The sequence below is a fragment of the Zootoca vivipara genome, chromosome 6, assembly GCF_965207765.1.
Source record: "Zootoca vivipara chromosome 6, rZooViv2.hap1.1, whole genome shotgun sequence".
NCBI classification, from domain to species: domain Eukaryota; kingdom Metazoa; phylum Chordata; class Lepidosauria; order Squamata; family Lacertidae; genus Zootoca; species Zootoca vivipara.
This window is the reverse complement of record NC_142589.1, coordinates 64,095,622-64,113,691: the sequence shown is the minus strand read 5'-3', so window position 1 is coordinate 64,113,691 and position 18,070 is coordinate 64,095,622. Positions and strand designations below refer to the sequence as shown.

Here is an 18,070-nt window from a genome sequence, read left to right as displayed (position 1 = left end):
CTTAATATGACTCCTCCAAGTCAGATAAGCAAGAAGTTTTTTGTTTTGTTTTTTTAAAAGAGAGAGAGATGAAAAGAAAACACTAAGGAAAGAAGTGAACAGCAGAAGTGGAAAAAAATAAGACCCACAACAACAAAAAGTGCTAATCGTAACACTAGGCTTTAAAAATAATTCTCATGGTATTTACAGTTGAAATTGGGAGGGAAGGAGCATCTCTACAGGGGGAATCTGGATGCTTGGGGCAGGGGGCAGGTTTATGGGGAGAAAAGGAGGAGGCTCTGTCTTGCAAATCGTCCAAAATGATTAACAGTCTTCCAAATGGTAGGTGATGGCGAATCCTCTGCCAAAAGACAGAATGCTCAACTCAATGATCTCTCTCCAGCCAGCTTATACAGCAGATGCCTATCAAATGACTTTTTTCGTTAAAAGACTTCCACAGCCTTCCCTTTGACCCATTTCTGCTTGTGATTCATGGTGCTGGCTTCATACCTTTGGTGAGATCGTGGGAACAGAGGGGCTCCGTATGGTATGATGAAAACTGCCTAAAGCCAGCGTGTTATTGGCAGTTGTTTGCTTGTGGAGCCGGATCAGAACTCCTTAGATAAGGAAGCTATCTTTGGAACCAAGGATCTGGTTTAGTGCAAAACCAAGTGTGCGAGCTTCGCTCCACAAAGTGCCAGGTTTGTGCTGCTGCACCACAGAGCACTGTTTTCCAACTTTCCGCTACCGTGTTGCGGCCAGATAAGGCGAGTTTCGATACAAATACATGGTAATAATAATAATAAAAAGGAACAAGAACTGGACCCCCAAATGCACACTTGGTTGTAAGGCGAGTCCTGGGTCTGAGAAAGCTGGAGCCTCCTGCCATAGAGGACTGTGTTGTGCCTGGACTCACATGCTTTCCAGTCTACTGAGGTCACCCTCCTCCATCCCCTGATTCTCCCAGCAGCAGAAGTGGCATCCCAGGAAACAGCCAGTGCCCTCTCTACCAGCCTGCATCACGGAGGTGGCATGGGGAGGGGCTCTACTGCCTCTCGAACTTGACGTGGTCCCCAATCATGCGCCGGTGGTAGGTGGCCAGGAAAATGTCGTTGTCCGCGGGGCAGTCGTGGTGGCAAGAGCAGGAGCGGATGACCATCATCTTGCGCGCAAAAGAGTCTCCCTCCGGGCACTGGAACTCCACCTCCGCGGTGCTGGTGATGTGCGGAGTGCAGCAGCGCCCGTCCGTGCAGCTGCCGCAGAACTTGGGCCGGTAGGAGCGGGCGCTGGTGCAGCCCGTGAACTCAAAGCGGATCGCCCGGCGGGGCTTGGGGTTCCGCACACACTTCTTTCCCTTCTGGAGAGAGGAGGGGAGGGGGAAGAAACCATGGTAATAGGTGATCCTGGCTCAGTTCCGGACGTAGGAATATAAAAACCAGACTGGCAGTGGCTCTCCAGAGTTTTGGGCAGGGATCCTTCCCAACCCTAGCTGGAGATGGCTTGGATTGTGTTTAGGGTCTTGCGCCTGCGGAGGAAGGGCTCTGAGCCCGAGATACGGCCCTGCTAAAGCTTTGTCTAGGTTTCGCCACTCCAGATTCCAGGTGAGATGGGCTCACGATGCTCATCCAAACAATCAATCAGTAAATCCCTGAGCAGGGAAGCAAATACAGTCGTACCTTGGATCCTGAACATCCTGGAACTCGGATGTTTTGGCTCCTGAACGCCGCAAACCCGGAAGTGATTGTTCCGGTTTGCGAATGTTCCTTTGGAACCCAAGCATCCGATGGGGCTTCTGCGGCTTCTGATTGGCTGCAAGAGCTTCCTACAGCCAATCAGGAGCCGCAATTTGGTTTTCAAACTTTTGAAAGTCAAACAGACTTCCGGAACGGATTCCGTTCGACTTCCAAGATACGACTGTACTCCAGGTCAGGAGACAGTGTGGTGTAGTGGTTAGAACAGGATAGAAACTGAATTTCCTGCCCAAGGAAAATCCTTGGCCGTCCTCTGGAGGTACGGGGTATGTGTGTGTGTATGCGGACTAAGAATGTTGGGCTAGGGGAACCTATGTTCAAATCCCCTATGTTCAAGGTTATGAAGATCACTGAATGACCTCGAGACAGTCATTACATCTTAGCCTAACCTACCTCACGAGGTTGTTGTGGGGTTAACATGAGCAGAGTGTGGCGGGGGACGACGACGACTATGCACACTAACTTGCTCTCTTTGGCAAATAGGATGGGTGCAAATGTAATAAATGAAAAAGAAGCTTTCTCCGTCCCAGCTACTCGAGAACAGCTTCCTGAATGGCTCACTGAAACCAACAATTTTAAAGAAAGATTTTGTCTCTGTCTAGCTGTCTCTCCTTCTCCCTCCCTGTATTTACACGGGTCATATTCTTTATATTTCGCTCACTCACTCTCTCTCTCTCTCTCTCTCTCACACACACACACACACACACACATTTCTTTCTCAGCTTGGTTTCCTTGCTGAGAAAGAGGACCCCTTTCCTATGAACAGAGGGAGGAAACCCATTGAGAGTTGTTCATGCAGGGAGATCTTGTCCTGCATCGTCAGCTCAGTGTAACAGGACAAGTGAGTGGGCAGGGAGCCTAGGGAGGCGAGGTTCAGGGAGAGCCAAGTAGGGCGAGTCAAGAGGTGCAGTGGACCAGATTGGGAATACAGGCTGGAAGCAGCTCGCCATGCCTGGCATGGTCCGATCTCGTGCATTTACACCTGCTCTAGTTAGCTGCCAGTTAGTTACCTTGATGCTCTTCTCCAAGGGGACGTTGCAGTACCGGATAAGGCAGAGCCTGCTCTCCTTCTCCAGCCGGCACTGGGGGTTGTCGTTGGTGACCCGGGTGGAGATGCCCATCCCACAGGTTTTGGAGCAGGCGCTCCACTCTGTGGTCTGCACCAAGCAGTTCTCCTGGAGGTGGTTCGTCTTGGGCTTGCGAACTGGGTTGTTCCTGTAAACTGAGATTGGAGAAAAGGACTTTGGTGTGCAAAGTCAAAGCTGCATCCTTTGGTTGTCAGGCTGGACCTCTGGACAGGAGAGGGCAAAGGGAGCCAGGAGCAACTGCCTTAGTAGCCTTTTGTTAGGGAGACTGCTTGAGTGCTCTCAACAGCTGGCCTCCTAGATGGCCAGGAAATACTTGGAAGAGATAGCTTGTGCTATACACCACAGGCTTAAGGCCCTTTGGCATATATAGTGCTTCCTCTCTATCCGTCCCACCTGCACTGTATAGAACAAAGCAATTCAGAATTCTCTCAATTTTCCATTTATCTTGGGCTATGTCCAACTGAGGACACATTCACACCCCACATTCAAAGCACTATGATACCACTTTAAATAGTCATGGCTTCCCCCCAAGAATTCTGGGAGCTATAGGGGGCTGAGAGTTGTTAGGAGACCCCTATTCCTCTGCCAGAGCTACAGTTCCCAGAGTTCCCTGTGAAAAGGGATTATTCTCACGCCACTCTGACACTGGACCCAAGCGCAAGAGCACTCTCCTTGTGAGCAACCGGTACTCAGAAGAGTATGGCCTCTGACAGTGGAGGTAGAAGATAGCCATCAGGGTTAGTAGCCATTGATAGTCCCGTCCTTTTTGAATTTGTCTAATACTCTTTTAAGGCCATCCAACCTAGTGGCCCTCACTACCTCCATTCCACTGATTCACCCAACGTTCAGCTTCCATTGGATTGGATACCCACAAGTTCTAGTGCTTTGAGAGGGAGAAAAACTTCTCTCGATCCACTCAAGGGCTGTGTCACATGGAAGAGGGAGCAAGCTTGGCTTTTTTCCTGCTCTGGAGGGTAGGACTCGAACCAATGGCTTCAAGTTACAAGAAAGGAGATTCCCACTAAACACCAGGAAGAACTATCTCCCTTGGGAGGTTGTGGACTCTCCTTCCTTGGAGGTTTTTAAGCAGAGATTGGATAGCCATCTGTCATGGATGCTTTAGCTGAGATTCCTGCATTGCAGGGGGTTGGACTAGATGACCCTTGGGGTCCCTTCCAACTTTACCATTCTATGGCTCTTACCTCTTACTTGACTTGAACTAAAAAGTCCCAAACGCTGCTCATAGGAGAGTTGCTCCATCCCCTTGATCATCGTGGTTGCCCTTTTCTGAACCTTTCCTTCCTTTTTCAGGTAAGGTGACCACAGTCTTTTAGTCTTTCTGCTCCAACAGTCCTACTCCCCCCAACTTTCCCAATGAGTCCCCTCACCTGCCATGCTCTTTCCATAGTGGCTCTTTGGGCTGCCCCCTTCACAGACCCACTCTTCGCAGCACTTGTTCTGCACCTTCACCCGCCGGGGGAAGGGGCAGTCGGGGGAAGGGAGACGCATGCCGTCCGTGCAGAGGGGGATGCAGCCAATGGCGCCGTCCATGCAGATGCACCGCAGTTTGCAACTGGGCTGGAAGCTCTCTCCGTTAAGGTAGATCTTGCCCAGCAGGTCACAGGTCGCCCCTTCATGAGCTGGTGGGAAAACAGAAGAGAAGCGTGTGGACCAAGGGATCCTGTCAACACATGCATCATGGTGTGGTACAAAGGCATGTGAGCAGCTGTCATCAAGAGATGCTGCTGGGGAGTCTGTGGGCAGCTGCCCCTCGTGGCCAGCCAGTGAACTGTGGGTGGCGCCTTCTCCACTTTGCCCTGGGGACTGACTCTGCCCACCCATTGGATCCTTCAAGGCAGGCAGGGCTAAGAGAGGGCTTCCTGCCCTGACTAAGTCTTGCATGAGCAAAAAGGTCTACCTGAGCTCTGGAGTTTCCCCATATAATTGTCCTTTTGCTTTTGACTTGCTCCCCAACCCAATTTGGCGAGGGAACAAAATACTGAGGGGAGAGGACGACAACAACACACAGTGTGAATGCATCCCCCATCCAAAACCGCTCCTGTGTAGATGGGAAACAGGGCTGTCGGACCTTCAGGGCCAACCTGAATGCTCAAGGTTTGTCAGGCCCCCTCCAGGCAGCACAGCAAGGGCTGCAACCTCCAGGTGGGCAAGAGTGCCTTTTGAAAAGGTTTTTAAAAAACAATTAAGTAGACTGTGCTTGCAAGCTTCAATCCAGCAGGAGGCAGCTGCAAATTATTACATAGATGTTAGGGGGTGGCGGTGTCTTCCCTCTTCCCCTCTCCCAATTAACCTCTGTCTCCAGGGTTCAGTGGCAGGAGGGAGCACAGAGGAAAAATGACCCTGTGACATCACCAGGGTCTGCCCACCATGACATCACCGGGGGGCCAAGTTTGAGCCCTGAAATCTCAGGGTGTGGGATGCTCCTGACCTAGAAACCCTAACAGGAAACACTGCGCTATCGCACAATTGGAAGAGCACGCAGAAAAACTGGATCTGCGCCACCCACTTTATCTGTTAGCACTCTGGTGCGTGCACAGCCATCCTTACACCCGGGTGACCTAGTCCTGCCATTCGGGGGGGGGGGGGTAGCAGCAAACAAGCCTTTTTCACGGCAGAGAATCTGTGGAAGCAGCTCACCTAAGCAGATGCCGCTGTCTCTGTGGATCTTGGAGAAGTCGCAATAGAGCCCTTTGTGGTGATCGCAAGGCTTCTGGAGTGAGCACAGCTCGCCGAGCTGCCTGGCACACACTTTGCAGCATCCGCAGCCATCCAGCAAAAGGCTGGTGCCAGCAGGGCACCGGAGTGCCTGCGCGGGGCACTGGCAAGGGTACGTGCATGCCTCAGATGCTGCCTAGAAGTAGGGAAAAATCCATGAGCATGGGCAAGAACTTGGACCCTTGGCTGCAAGTTGCTCTGAGTTGCCTTTGCTGAGAGAAAGCAACCAATAAATTGGAATCATCATCATCATCATCACCACAGGGCAGCCCCACATGGAGTGGATTGCAATAATCCAGTCCCAAGGTTACCACAGCAGCAAACAGTCTAGCCATACAAAAGCCCGACGTTTCTCAACACCCACATATCTCCATTCTCTGATCAGACAAGCAAGAAGCAAGGATGGATTCCAGCCAGACAAAGTAATAATAATAATAATTACTATATATTTATTTACACCCCCATCTTTTGCCCTGACAGGACTCAAAGCAGTTTACAGATAAAAATAAGAACAGCTGAAAACATAGGAAAAACAATAATCAAGAACAATTAAACAGCGCTACAATTAAAAGCTGTGTACGTATATGGAATATTTTGTGTAGAGCAGAGTCAATGAGGGAGGTAGCCGGTAGAGTCCTGAATTCTATGGATAGAGGCCTGGGGGGCCCTATGAGAGCCAGTGTGGTGTAGGGGTTAGAGTGTCGGACTTGGACCTGGGAGACCAGGGTTCAAATCCCCTCTAGCCCATGAAGCTCACTGGGTGAGCTTGGGCCACTCACTGCCTCTCAGCCTAACCTACCTCACAAGGTTGTGGTGGGATTAAATGAGGAGAAAAAGCTTGGAGCTTGGAGAAAAAGCTGGGATATAAGTACAAATAATGGTAATGATTAAAAAGTCCCATGCCTTAGATTCCCCACCCCTCTTAAAGGAAAGCATCCACACTTCGGCTCACGCCTGGGAATAAGCAGAAAGCCCGCAAATCTCTTACAGCCCTGGCAAAATATATCCCCAATATCTGTTTACAGTCTGCTGGTCAAGCAGCTGTGTTTCGATGAGCTGCACTTTTCAGTCCGTCTTCAGCAGAAGCCCTGCAGTAGTCAATCCAAAAGGTTGGTGGGCCCCTGTGGCCAGGCCATCTCTGCCTAGAAGTAGCTGCAGCTGCCACAGCAGCCTCAGACAAAGGAGGGCCTTCTGCCCCTCGGAGGCCATGCTTTTTGCAAAGCTGCCTCTGCCAATACTCTTAGAAGGCGTAGCCACAGAAAGAAGGAACAGTCGTTCTCAGTGAGAAGAGCAGCCATTTGGGACTCTACGGATCTGTTCAGGGATGCCCTGGTCCCATCTGCTCAGCCTGCAAGTCGAAACACGATTGATGTTTCTTCAATGCTTGAGCCTGGGTACCTGGCAAATTACTCATGCTAATGTTCTTTCTGCTTCAGCTCATCTTCCCCAGCATCAAAACCTTGCAGATTCACTTCTCACATCTGCAGCTGTTCTGGCTGCAAGGAAGCCTTGAACTGGATCAGTGAACCCCACAGATCTCACCTTGGGGAAGGAGCTAACATGGGTGGCAGCACCGCCTTTGAATTGCTTTATGGTTCATGCTATCACATTCCGGGGTAGGGGTGGGGTGGGGGATTAGCTGAGTAGCTCTTACGAGGCCCAGTGCACTTGGGGACTCTGGGATGAAGTCCCCATTCCCAGCTGGAAGCAAAGTACGTACACAGAACTGAAATAAACACATTTCCCTCCGCCTTTCCAATTACATAAATGTTAAGGAGCATTGTGATATTCTGCCCCCACTTCTCTCAAGGTGTGGAGGGACAGCCTTTGGCCTTCCAGAACTACAAATCTCATCATGCTTGGCCATGCAGGCTGGATCCGATTGGAGCTGTCTTTCAGCAACACCTGGTGCAAGGAGCCCTTGGCCCTCCAGGTGTTGCTGGACTACAATTCCCATCAGCCCCAGTCAGCATGATAAATGGTCAGGAATGATGGGACTTGTAGTCCAACATCATCTCCCTCCCTCCCTCTCTCTCTCTCTCTGTGTGTGTGTGTGTGACCCAACTAGCTACTCCTGTTATGAGACTTACTTTACTCAACTGATAAAGAAATATGTTTAAAATCCCAAACAAGGAGAAGTCACTGGTCAGGAACTGCTCATCCAGCTAACTCAGGGTGAGAAATCTGCACTGCTCCAGATGTTGCTGGACTACAACTTCCATCATCCCTGCCCATTGGGCTGGCTGCCTGGGGCTAGTGGGACCTGGAGTCCAACCACATCTGGAGGGTCACAGACTTCTCATCCCTAGCCTAAGAAATTGGATGAATTTGAAAGATCATAAACATTGAGCTTCTTCTTAGAGCCACTAGTCACCTTGGCGTGCCCAAACAGCTGTTAGATGGTAATAGACAGAACAGCAGCCTGGAGGGGCTCCTTCCCTCCTGCTAACCCCTATCAGTAGCCTGTTCCTTCTGGATCACCTTCAGGCAGCCCTTGGGTGAAGAAGCCTCTGCAGATAAGGATCCATACACGCTCCCCCCTCCTCTGTTCTCCAACATACAGGAAATGACTTTCTCAGTAATGAGAAAATAGGGGAAATGGGAGCTCCGTATAGTGGCAGAAAGAGAGACTTAAAACAGCAGCTGTGATAAGGAGGCAAAATGGGACTTGGTGGGTTGTGTAATTGTGTTTGAGAGCCAGCATGTGCAATGATTAGAGTGCTCGATCTAGGAACAGGGAGACCCGGGTTCAAATCTGCATTCAGCCATAAAGCTGGGTGACTTGCAGCCAGCAACCTGACCCACATCTCAGGGTTGTTGTGTAGCTAAAATACTGACAGCAGGAGGAGGACACATGCTGCCTTGAGTTCATTTGAGGTGGGGAAGAATTAAAGATGTAAAAAAGAAGAAGAAGTAATAACCTGGAGAACAGGAGACATCAGGTGTGGGGAACCTGTGGTTGCTGAACTACAGTATTAACTCCCATCACCCCTCACCTTCAGCCATGTTGGCTGGGGCTGATGGGAGTTGGGAGGCCAACAGGAGGGCCAAAGCTACTCCACCCCTGCACACCAGCTTATTTGCAAATGGAGCCTGTGGCTTCCTTCTGCCACACTTGCATTACAACTCATTGTAAAACCTTTTTTTAAAAAAAAGTTACAGCACCAGCCAAAGTAAACTTTGTACCCTCAAGTCGTACTCCATGTCAGATTTATACTGGCTTCTCCGCAATGGAGTTTCGCCCTCAACCAATGGGGATACCTGCTGTAAGCAGTCCATCCTCTTGTAAGTCTACCAGGATCTATTAAAATCCATCACTGCTCTCTATTTTCATCCGGTTCAGGGAGCTATGGAAAAAAGGCAGAAGGTTGCACCATTTACCAGTTCCACACACCCACAGCCATGCTTACGAACATAGGAAGCTGTCTTATATCAAGCCAGATCCTTGGTCCATCTAGCTCAGTACTGTCTACACAGACTGGCAGCAACTGCATCTTTTGGGCTTCCTCTTCTTATTTATTCTCCTTTACAGGTGTGTACATGTGTACTCTTGAGAGTCCCATGGACTGCAAGAAGATCAAATCTATCAATTCTGAAGGAAATCAGTCCTGAGTGCTCACTGGAAGGACAGACCCTGAAGCTGAGGCTCCAATACTTTGGCCACCTCATGAGAAGAGAAGACTCCCTGGAAAAGACCCTGATGTTGGGAAAGATTGAGGGCACAAGGAGAAGGGGATGACAGAGGACGAGATAGTTGGACGGTGTTCTCGAAGCTACGAACATGAGTTTGACCAAACTGCAGGAGGCAGTGGAAGACAGGAGTGCCTGGCGTGCTCTGGTCCATGGGGTCACGAAGAGTCAGACACGACTAAATGACTAAACAACAACAAGTGTCTCTGAGTTCTACCTGGGGTTGCAGTGCTCATCTTGCTTTACAGGCTGAGGGAGCCAGCGTTTGTCCACAGACATTTTTTCCGGGTCATGCAGCCAGCATGACAAAGCCACTTCTGGCGCAATGGAACACCAAATCCAGGGTAGCGCACGGAAACACCATTTACCTTCCCACCACAGCGGTACCGATTTATCTACTTGCACTTTTTGGCGTGCTTTCGAACTGCTAAGTAGGCAGGAGCTGGGACTGAGTAACAGGAGCTCACCCCATCCCGGGGATTCAAACAACCAACCTTCTGATTGGCAAGTCCAAGAGGCTCAGTGGTTTAGACCACAGCGCCACCCACGTCCCTCACCAGTGTGCAAACATATGCATACAAAAGGTGGCCCCAAAAACCTGCAGAGCTGCTGCTAGCCAACTAGAGCTGGACCTCTGAGCACTTGGTCCCACCCTGTACAAACATATTAAGCTCTGCTGAAGTCAACTAACTCATTCAGCACGCATCAAAGGCAGGCACAAGTCTCCTTCATTCATTCTTTCGTTGCACACACCTCCTGTAAAATTGTGCATACATACCCAGCCAGGCCCCAGGACAAAGAGAATGAGAGTGAAGGTTGTTCTTGCCCCGGTTTGGTTAGACATCCTGAGCCCCTTGCTTTGTGCATCCCTGCCTCTCTGCCTTTGGGAGGGTGCTGTGCTCAAGCTCATCCTTAAATAGTCTCTTCAAAAAGGGGTGTGTCTGGATAGCAGCCATTGGCCTGGAAAACAGCCCAAAGTGGGTGCAACAGAAAATGCACTAAATTCCAGAAAACTTCCCCTTCTTCTTCAAAATTCCTGTGGCCCTGGTGGTGAAGTGTAGGATAGGCATATAACATTCCACATGGGGTGGGGGGAGAGACCCAGCATCTCTGTCCAAGCCCTTTAAAAGGCCTTATTTAATCTCCAAAGCATGTAGGCTGCAACGATTTTCTCTCCCCCTCTGCTGTTAGTCTCTATTGGTCACAGGAGCTGAACTTGTTAAATAAACTCAAAGCACGCTGGGCTAATTTCACTTCCCCCTTCAAGGAGGGAGGAGGGGGAATGATGATGGAAAGTTCAGCTGTTGTCTTGAAAGCAATTCGGTACCACAACTGTGCTTCAAGGCACAAGCCAGGGGTTTGAAAACTACCTAGAGATCAATGCCAACACGTCTGTAGGGTGTGATCACCTGCTCTGAGTCAATGCCGCAGAGCCAAAATAATCACAGATGAAAAGCTTCCTGAGCTGTAAAATAGTTGCGTGGGTTAGAAAGATCCTTTGAAAAGTGGGGGTACTCGTTTTCTGAAGCCTAATCCAGGCAGATCTTCCCAATCGCAATATTAGCCTTGAGAAATGGATGCTTAGAACAACTGGCCTTGCCCCCACTTCTTTTAACTCAGTGGCAGAACATCTGCTTTGCATGCAGAAGGTCCCAGGTTCAATCCCCGGCATCTCTAGGTAGGGTTAGGAATTCCCCCTCCCTGCCTAAAACCCTGGAGAGCCGCTGCCAGTTAGTGCAGACCAGGGTTTCTCAAACTTGGGTCTCCAGCTGATTTTAGACTACAATTCCCAACATCCCTGGCCACTGGTCCTGCTAGCTAGGGATGATGGGAGTTGTAGTCCCAAAAGATCTGGAGGGCTGAGTTTGCCTATGCCTGAGCTAGATGGACCCAAGGGACTGGCATAAGTTAGCTCCATATGTCCCCATGTTCCTGGTTGTTTGCTTTCTTCTGGACATGCTCCAATTTTTCAGTGCCCTACTTGAAAAGGTCTGGCTTGGAATAAGCTAGCTTGTTATATTCTCAGGTTGGAGCTCTTGAGGGTCTAATGATCTCACTTTTCTTTGAGCATGCGTATGTGCAAAAAATATGTATGCATCGCAGGGGGTTGGACTAGATGACCCTTGGTGTCCCTTCCAACCCTACAATTCTATGATTTCACTTATATCCCACAAATGAGCGTTTGCAGTTCCATCAAAGCCTCAGATATCCCTCAGGGCAATAAAGGGGTGGGGAAGCCCCACTTCAAAGGGGCAGAGCCAGTAGCCTTTCACCTGCAGTCAGACTCTAGTTCCCATCAGCCTCAGCCAGCATGGCTAACAGCCAGAGATTATGGGATCTGGAATCCAAGATTTGGAAGGCCACAGATTCCCCACTGCTGCTCAACTTGGTGTGGTCACTAACTCTAAACCAGGCATGTCAAACCTGCGGCCCTCCAGATGTTTTGGACTACAATTCCCATCTTCCCCAACCACTGGTCCTGCTAGCTAAGGATCATGGGAGTTGTAGGCCAAAACATCTGGAGGGCCGCATGTTTGACATGCCTGCTCTAAACCCTCCTCCCATCCCTACAACAAGCCAAGAGATGCAGAAATTATGCTTGAATGACTCAGAATGATCAAAGAGAGGCAACACCCAACTTTTGCCTGAGCTGCTTTAGAAGAAGAAGAGATAAAGATGTCAGACCTGCTTAGAGTCTCCCTGGAGCAAGGAATGCTCCATGTTTAATTCACTTTAAAAATATACGTGTTCTCCCCCCCCCCAAACTGCATCCCTTGCATCTTACCACCCATTTCCCCTCAAGTTGCTTTCTTCTTCATTTTTAGGAATAGCTCATAAGTTATGTAATGCTGCCACGAGATGGGATAGGCACTAAGAGAGGTGGCTTTAAAACGCAGGAGTATAGAAAGCATGGACAACACAGAGGAGGCAGGTGGACCAATGGTCTAACTTCATATAAGGCAGCTAATGGGCAGCATCTCTCCAATGAGACTTTCCTCCAAAAATCTCTGTGGCATACATGGTATTCCCCCACTTTCATCTGCACAACCGCTCTGTGTTGTAGGGAGGCTGAGAGTTGGTGACTGATGGGCCACCCAGCAAGCATCATGGTCAGATGGGAATTTTACACACAGATCTACCCAGTTCTAGTCCAGCACTCTAACAACTACACCTTACTGGTTCTCACTGAGTCTTGCAGTGTAGTGCAGACGGAGTACTTGCCGTCAGGCTCTGAATGCTTCACAATAACCTTGCAGTGTTGTCTTATGGACATGAGACCCTCCTTGCTGGTGGACCTGAAGCTGAAAATCTTGGCTTTCTGTTATCTGCTGAGAATACCAAGCAGGATTGTGCCAGGAGTCTTATGGAGCATCCAGGGTAGTGGTGCTTAGTTATAGTGCATCATGTATTATATTATTATTATTATTATTATTATTATTATTATTACATTTATAGACCTCCCTTCCTCTTAGGATCATAGAGCAGTTTACAGTATAAAAGCACAAAAATACATAACAATGGACAAAAGAATAACCCTGTCCCATTGCATAAGATGCTGCACACAGGCGGGCTGGTGTGGGGGACTCCCTGGTCCTGAATGGGGCAATTGTGCACAGGACCAGGTGCACAGCCTGGGAGTCATTTTGGACTCACAGCTGTCCATGGAGGTGCAGGTCAATTCTGTATCCAGGGTGGCGGTTTACCAGCTCCATCTGGTATGCAGGCTGAGACCCTACCTGCCTGCGGACTGTCTTGGCAGAGTGGTGCATGCTCTGGTTATCTCCCGCTTGGACTACTGCAATGTGCTCTATGTGGGGCTACCTTTGAAGGTGACCCAGAAACTACAACTAATCCAGAATGTAGCAGCTAGACTGGTGACTGGGAGTGGCCGAGACCACATAACACCGGCCTGAAAGACCTACATTGGCTCCCAGTACATTTCCAGAAACAATTCAAAGTGTTGGTGCTGACCTTTAAAGCCCTAAATGGCCTTGGCCCAGTATACCTGAAGGAGCACCTCCACCCCCATCGTTCTGCCCGGACACTGAGGTCCAGCGCCAAGGGCCTTCTGGCAGTTCCCTCACTGCGAGAAGCAAAGTTACAGGGAACCAGGCAGAGGGCCTTCTTGGTAGCGTCACCCGCCCTGTGGAACACCCTCCCATCAGATGTCAAAGAGAACAACAACTATCGGACTTTTGGAAGACATCTGAAGGCAGCCCTGTTTAGGGAAGCTTTTAATATGTGATGGATCATTGTATTTTAATATTCTGCTGGAAGCCGCCCAGAGTAGCTGGGGAAACCCAGCCAGATGGGTGGGGGGTATAAATATATTATTATTATTATTATTATTATTATTATTATTATTATTATTATGGGTCTATCAAACAAACGGGTTCGCTCTGGACTTAATCATGCTTTGACCAGCCCTGCTGAAATCAGTGGGACAAGTTGGTCATGACTACTTAAGTCCCATTAATATCGGCGCACCTAGATGAAGCATGATGACCAAGTCTGGATCCAACCTGCACCCTCTCTGCAATGCCAGTTCAGGTCCCTGCTTTTGCTCCATGCTGCCACTAGGTGGTAAAATACCAGGCCTGCCTGGTTTGCTGCTGCCACGGGTTGAGGTAGCGTTGCTGTCCATTTCAGCTACAGGGAGAAGCTTCTCCTCTAGATTTCTCACTACTTCTGCCTTTGGTTAGCTCCTGTTCCACTGTTATTTCTTAATTCATTTATTGTGCTTATATCCCAGCTTTTTCTCCAAGCTCAAGATGGCGTGCATGGTTCTTCCCCCTCCTCATTTAATCCTCACAACAATCCACTGAGACTGAGAGGCAGTGTTGGTCCCAAGGTCACCCAGTGGCCAAGGGGGGACTTGAACCCTGGTCTCCCAGGTCCTCCTAGTCAGGCAACCTAATCACTGCACCACACTGGCTCTTCTGAACATCTTCAAATCATCAATCTGTTTTCTATATTGACCAGGGATGTCCAACCAGTAGATCGTGATCTACCTGTAGATCCCCAGCTGATCCAGGTAGATTGCGGGATCCTTATCATGTACAAAAAGCTAAAAAAAAACCTCTGCGCAATCCTTCCCCCAAAAAGCTCAACTCTGGGCAATCCACCCACTCCACGCACGCTCCTCCTCCCTCCAATGACAATGGGTAGATCACTGCCAGTTTTTTTAATACTGGGAGTAGATCACAGTCTCTTGGGAGCTGGACATGCCTGCTATATTCTATAACCACCCTGGTTCCGTAACCCCTTTATTTTCAGGTTTGCCAAAGTTTAGGGGGCATTTTGCTTGGCTTTAGTGGTCCCCTTGGTTCTAACAAAGGAAGGACTTTGCCTCTGGGTTCTGAATCCTTAAATATTTCACTTCAGCTCACAGGGTGCCCCTGCTGTGTTGGCTACAGGGCTGGCTGGGGCAGGAGAGGCAGCTGGAACAGGGGCAGCTGCAGACTCAGCCAGGGTGGAGCCAGCTTGGAGAGAAGACAGAGGCAGTCAGGGATGAGGAGAATTTAGTCCAATGTTTGTAGGGCTACAAGTTCCCCATTCCAGCGCTAGGCTTAGGGAAATGACACCTGCTGGGGTTTTTTTGCTGCATGCAGGTGTTGAAAAGTGCAGAATCCCTGTCAGAAACTGGGTGGTAACCCAGCCACACCCAGATAGCTGAAATAACTGAAGGCCATCACCTGAACAGAATGTTCTGTAGATGTGTTAATTTTTTAAAACATGTGTAGGTATTCTGCTTCTAGCCATTTGTGCACTTAAAATAAAAAAATATTTGTCCAAACTTGGAAGAAAAGTGATGAAATATACTGTATCTAATTCCCCCCCCACCACCCCCAAAATGTTCCTTCTCACCCAGGTCAGAACATTTCATGACTACAATTGCTAAACTTGGGGCGGGAATAAGTGGGTAGGATTCAGACTAAATTTATTGCAATTAGTCTCATTGGAATTGACAGGATAAGTTAGGCATGGCTTACGTCTCACTATTTGATTAGTTCAATAAGAACTAAGTACAAACAACTTAGTCTTGATTCAACTCAAGGGGTTTTATTTCTCATTTACTGCATTCCTAACCCACCTTCCTCCCGAATAACTCAAGGTAGCATATCGGGTCTCTCCCACTGTATTTTCTCAACAGCCCTACAAGGTAGGGTTTTGTTTTCTTTAGTTTTGTCTTATGCTGGTTTAAATGTATCTGTTTATTTATTGTGGCAAGTCGCTCTGAGCTGCTTTCGTAAGAAAAGCGACAAATGGGTTCAATAAACAGCTAATAAATACGCAGACGTCAGCCGAGGAAGCTTTGCACAGCAGAGAGCTAAACACAGTCTCCTCTTATAACTGATACAGAATGGATAAAAGGGGCAGTTCTCAGGGACCTGCTCAAACCTCAGCCATCCTAGCAACATGTCGGACTCAGCCCTTGGTCTTGTATCTGTTAAAATCTGGAGCCACGCCACAAATTCCAGCAAAGTGACTCTAGAGTCACAGGAGAACTGCCGAGATTAAAAGCATGTTCAAAGCTATGAAAAGAAGAAGCGAAGGGACTCGTTTCCCAGAAACAAAAATGATTAATGATGGGAAATGACAGGAGGACAAATAAGCCCCCTTCACCCCTCACTCAGAAGCACATTATCTCTGGAAGACAACAAGTTTCTCCTAATGCAAAGGGAGCGTTTTCTTTTAATCCAACACAAGAAAAACATGACCCTTTGCGCTCATTAAGTGTTCCAGCTTTTCTCATGTTGTTCACCAGGAACATGCTTGAACAAGTCCTGTTTACCATTTTGCCTCGATAGAAAATGGCCATTTGGGATCAGGCAGCATGACTTAAGCACCACAGTGCTGGAAGGAGCATATCATGGTTGCAGTTTGCTCGCTGACTGTATGTTCCTCCAGGGTCTGAGCTACGTGGTTGGCAAAATCACATGCTATGGTCCCAAGAAACCTGTCCTATGCAGTTTCGCTGTGCGTGTAAATGGGCCTCAAGTCACACAGACAATAGAGCTATCCCTGCTTGTAGCACTGCTGGCGTCTCAAATCTGGAAGCACAAAGAAGTAGCAATATGCTAATACGGGGTGGGGAATCTGTCCCACCAGGCCTCTTAATCTGGCTCCAGGAGCTCTCCCTGGTACAGAAATGGCATAAACCGGTACAGAGGTTCGAACACAGCCAGAACAGAAAGGTGAACCCTTGTTGCATCGCCTTCACTGATGGGAGCAGACCAACCCGTCACAACAGAGATCATGCTTACAGTTTTGGCATTCCAGCAAGGTGAGAGAGTCTCACAAGTGAGCGTGCCACGCCTCATCTTCAAAAGCTTGGCGGGAGGGGCAGGGATACCTGTTGGGACATATTTGTTATTTCCATCCAGTTTTGAACTTCTCGCCCTGTTCCTGAACGCCTGAATTGTGACTCCTGAGCACTATGTCTGCTGCCAAGCCTGCACCACGACTTGCCCAAATACTGATCTCTTGTATTTTGGGCATGAGCCAGAACAAAAGCAACTGACAAATGCAATAAGTAACAGCGGTAATGACAACAACCTTTTGTTGTACATGTAATAGTATACTCCCCACTGAGTCCCAAGCAAACAGACAGAGGAGTCTCCCAGCAGCATTCCTCTTCGAGTTCCTGAACCCCAAGTGAAGATCTCTGAGCGCCTCGTATGGGGGATGAAAATCCCTTCGTGATGTGGCTGTTGCCTTTAGAAAGGCTGCAGGGATATTTCAGTCTAACACCATGCTTAGTCCAAATAAACAGCAGCTAAAAATACCCCACTCACCAGTCCCCAAAGCAGATGTTGGGCCTCACTGGGAATCCCAGGCAAAATTGCCAACACAAGCGAGGAGGAATCATAGAGTTGGAAGAGACCACAAGGGCCATCCAGTCCAACCCCCTGCCAAGCAGGAAACACCATCAAAGCATTCTTGACATATGGCTGTCAAGCCTCTGCTTAAGACCTCCAAAGAAGGAGACTCCACAACACTTCTTGGCAGCAAATTCCACTGTCGAACAGCTCTTACTGTCAGGAAGTTCTTCCTAATGTTTAGGTGGAAGCTTCTTTCTTGTAGTTTGAATCCATTGCCCCGTGTCCGCTTCTCTGGAGCAGCAGAAAACAACCTTTCACCCTCCTCTATATGACATTCTTTTATATATTTGAACATGGCTATCATATCACCCCTTAACCTTCTCTTCTCCAGGCTAAACATACCCAGCTCCCTAAGCCGTTCCTCATAAGGCATCATTTCCAGGCCTTTGACCACCCCTGGTAGTGGTATCTCTTTCCAACCCAGCTGACCCAGACTCTGAAACAGACTTGATTTGTGAAACCCACCGAAGAACCTCAGGAGGGACACTGTCAAGGTTGAATCAGAGAGCCAGGAAAATTGCATTTAACTGAATTATTGTCCATATTACTACTGCTACTGGCGGATCAATATTAAGGGCACTCAGTCTACAGGCTGCTGACTTTGAAACAGGCCTCCTCTCTGTAGCTGTTTCTTTAAGAGGAGTTTGCTCTGCTGCAGCTAACAGATAATGACTGCATTTAGATTATCTTTTCTCAGCTATTTCTTTATTTAAAATTTCTTGCCTGCCCCTCACCATAAGATCCCTGGGTGGGGTATAACAACAGAATTACAATTATAAAAACAAATAAAACAACTACAATTATAAACAATTCTAAACGGAAAAGAGCAATAAAAATTCAGCAAAAGGGGACCCAGAGACAAACAAGCAACCAGTGTTCATCTGTTCTAAAGCAGGGGTTATACAAATTCTGAACAGAACCCCAGATAGTAATCCAGCTG

The 18,070-nt window shown here is 48.6% G+C and overlaps 1 protein-coding gene across 4 annotated transcripts; it reads right to left on the bottom strand.

The window, feature by feature from the left end:
- Positions 1-140: 140 nt before the first annotated feature.
- LOC118087669 (CCN family member 2) lies at positions 141-16,658 on the bottom strand. 4 transcript variants are annotated; one of them, XM_088672415.1, is made up of 6 exons: positions 10,023-10,161; positions 8,816-8,901; positions 5,477-5,690; positions 4,207-4,458; positions 2,741-2,952; positions 141-1,336 (listed from the first exon to the last, which is right to left on the bottom strand). In XM_088672415.1, the coding sequence occupies exons 2-6, from the start codon at positions 8,831-8,833 to the stop codon at positions 1,025-1,027; spliced, it is 1,008 nt and encodes a 335-aa protein (XP_088528541.1). In that variant the 5' UTR covers positions 8,834-8,901; positions 10,023-10,161; the 3' UTR covers positions 141-1,024. The 4 variants fall into 4 exon arrangements, with proteins under 4 accessions (XP_088528541.1, XP_034976456.3, XP_034976454.3 ...); XM_035120565.3 differs by lacking the exons at positions 8,816-8,901; positions 10,023-10,161 and adding an exon at positions 16,513-16,658; XM_035120563.3 differs by lacking the exon at positions 8,816-8,901 and having other exon boundaries at positions 10,023-10,255.
- Between the last annotated feature and the right edge of the window lie 1,412 nt (positions 16,659-18,070).

Coding starts and splice junctions, on each gene's coding strand:
- LOC118087669 (XM_035120563.3), bottom strand. CDS start 10,154: ATGAGCTTGAGCACAGCACCCTCCCAAAGGCAGAGAGGCAGGGATGCA. Junction 5,691..10,022: donor TTGTCCTGGGGCCTGGCTGG/GTATGTATGCAC, acceptor CCCTACTTCTAG/GCAGCATCTGAGGCATGCAC. Junction 2,953..4,206: donor CTATGGAAAGAGCATGGCAG/GTGAGGGGACTC, acceptor CTCCAATCTCAG/TTTACAGGAACAACCCAGTT.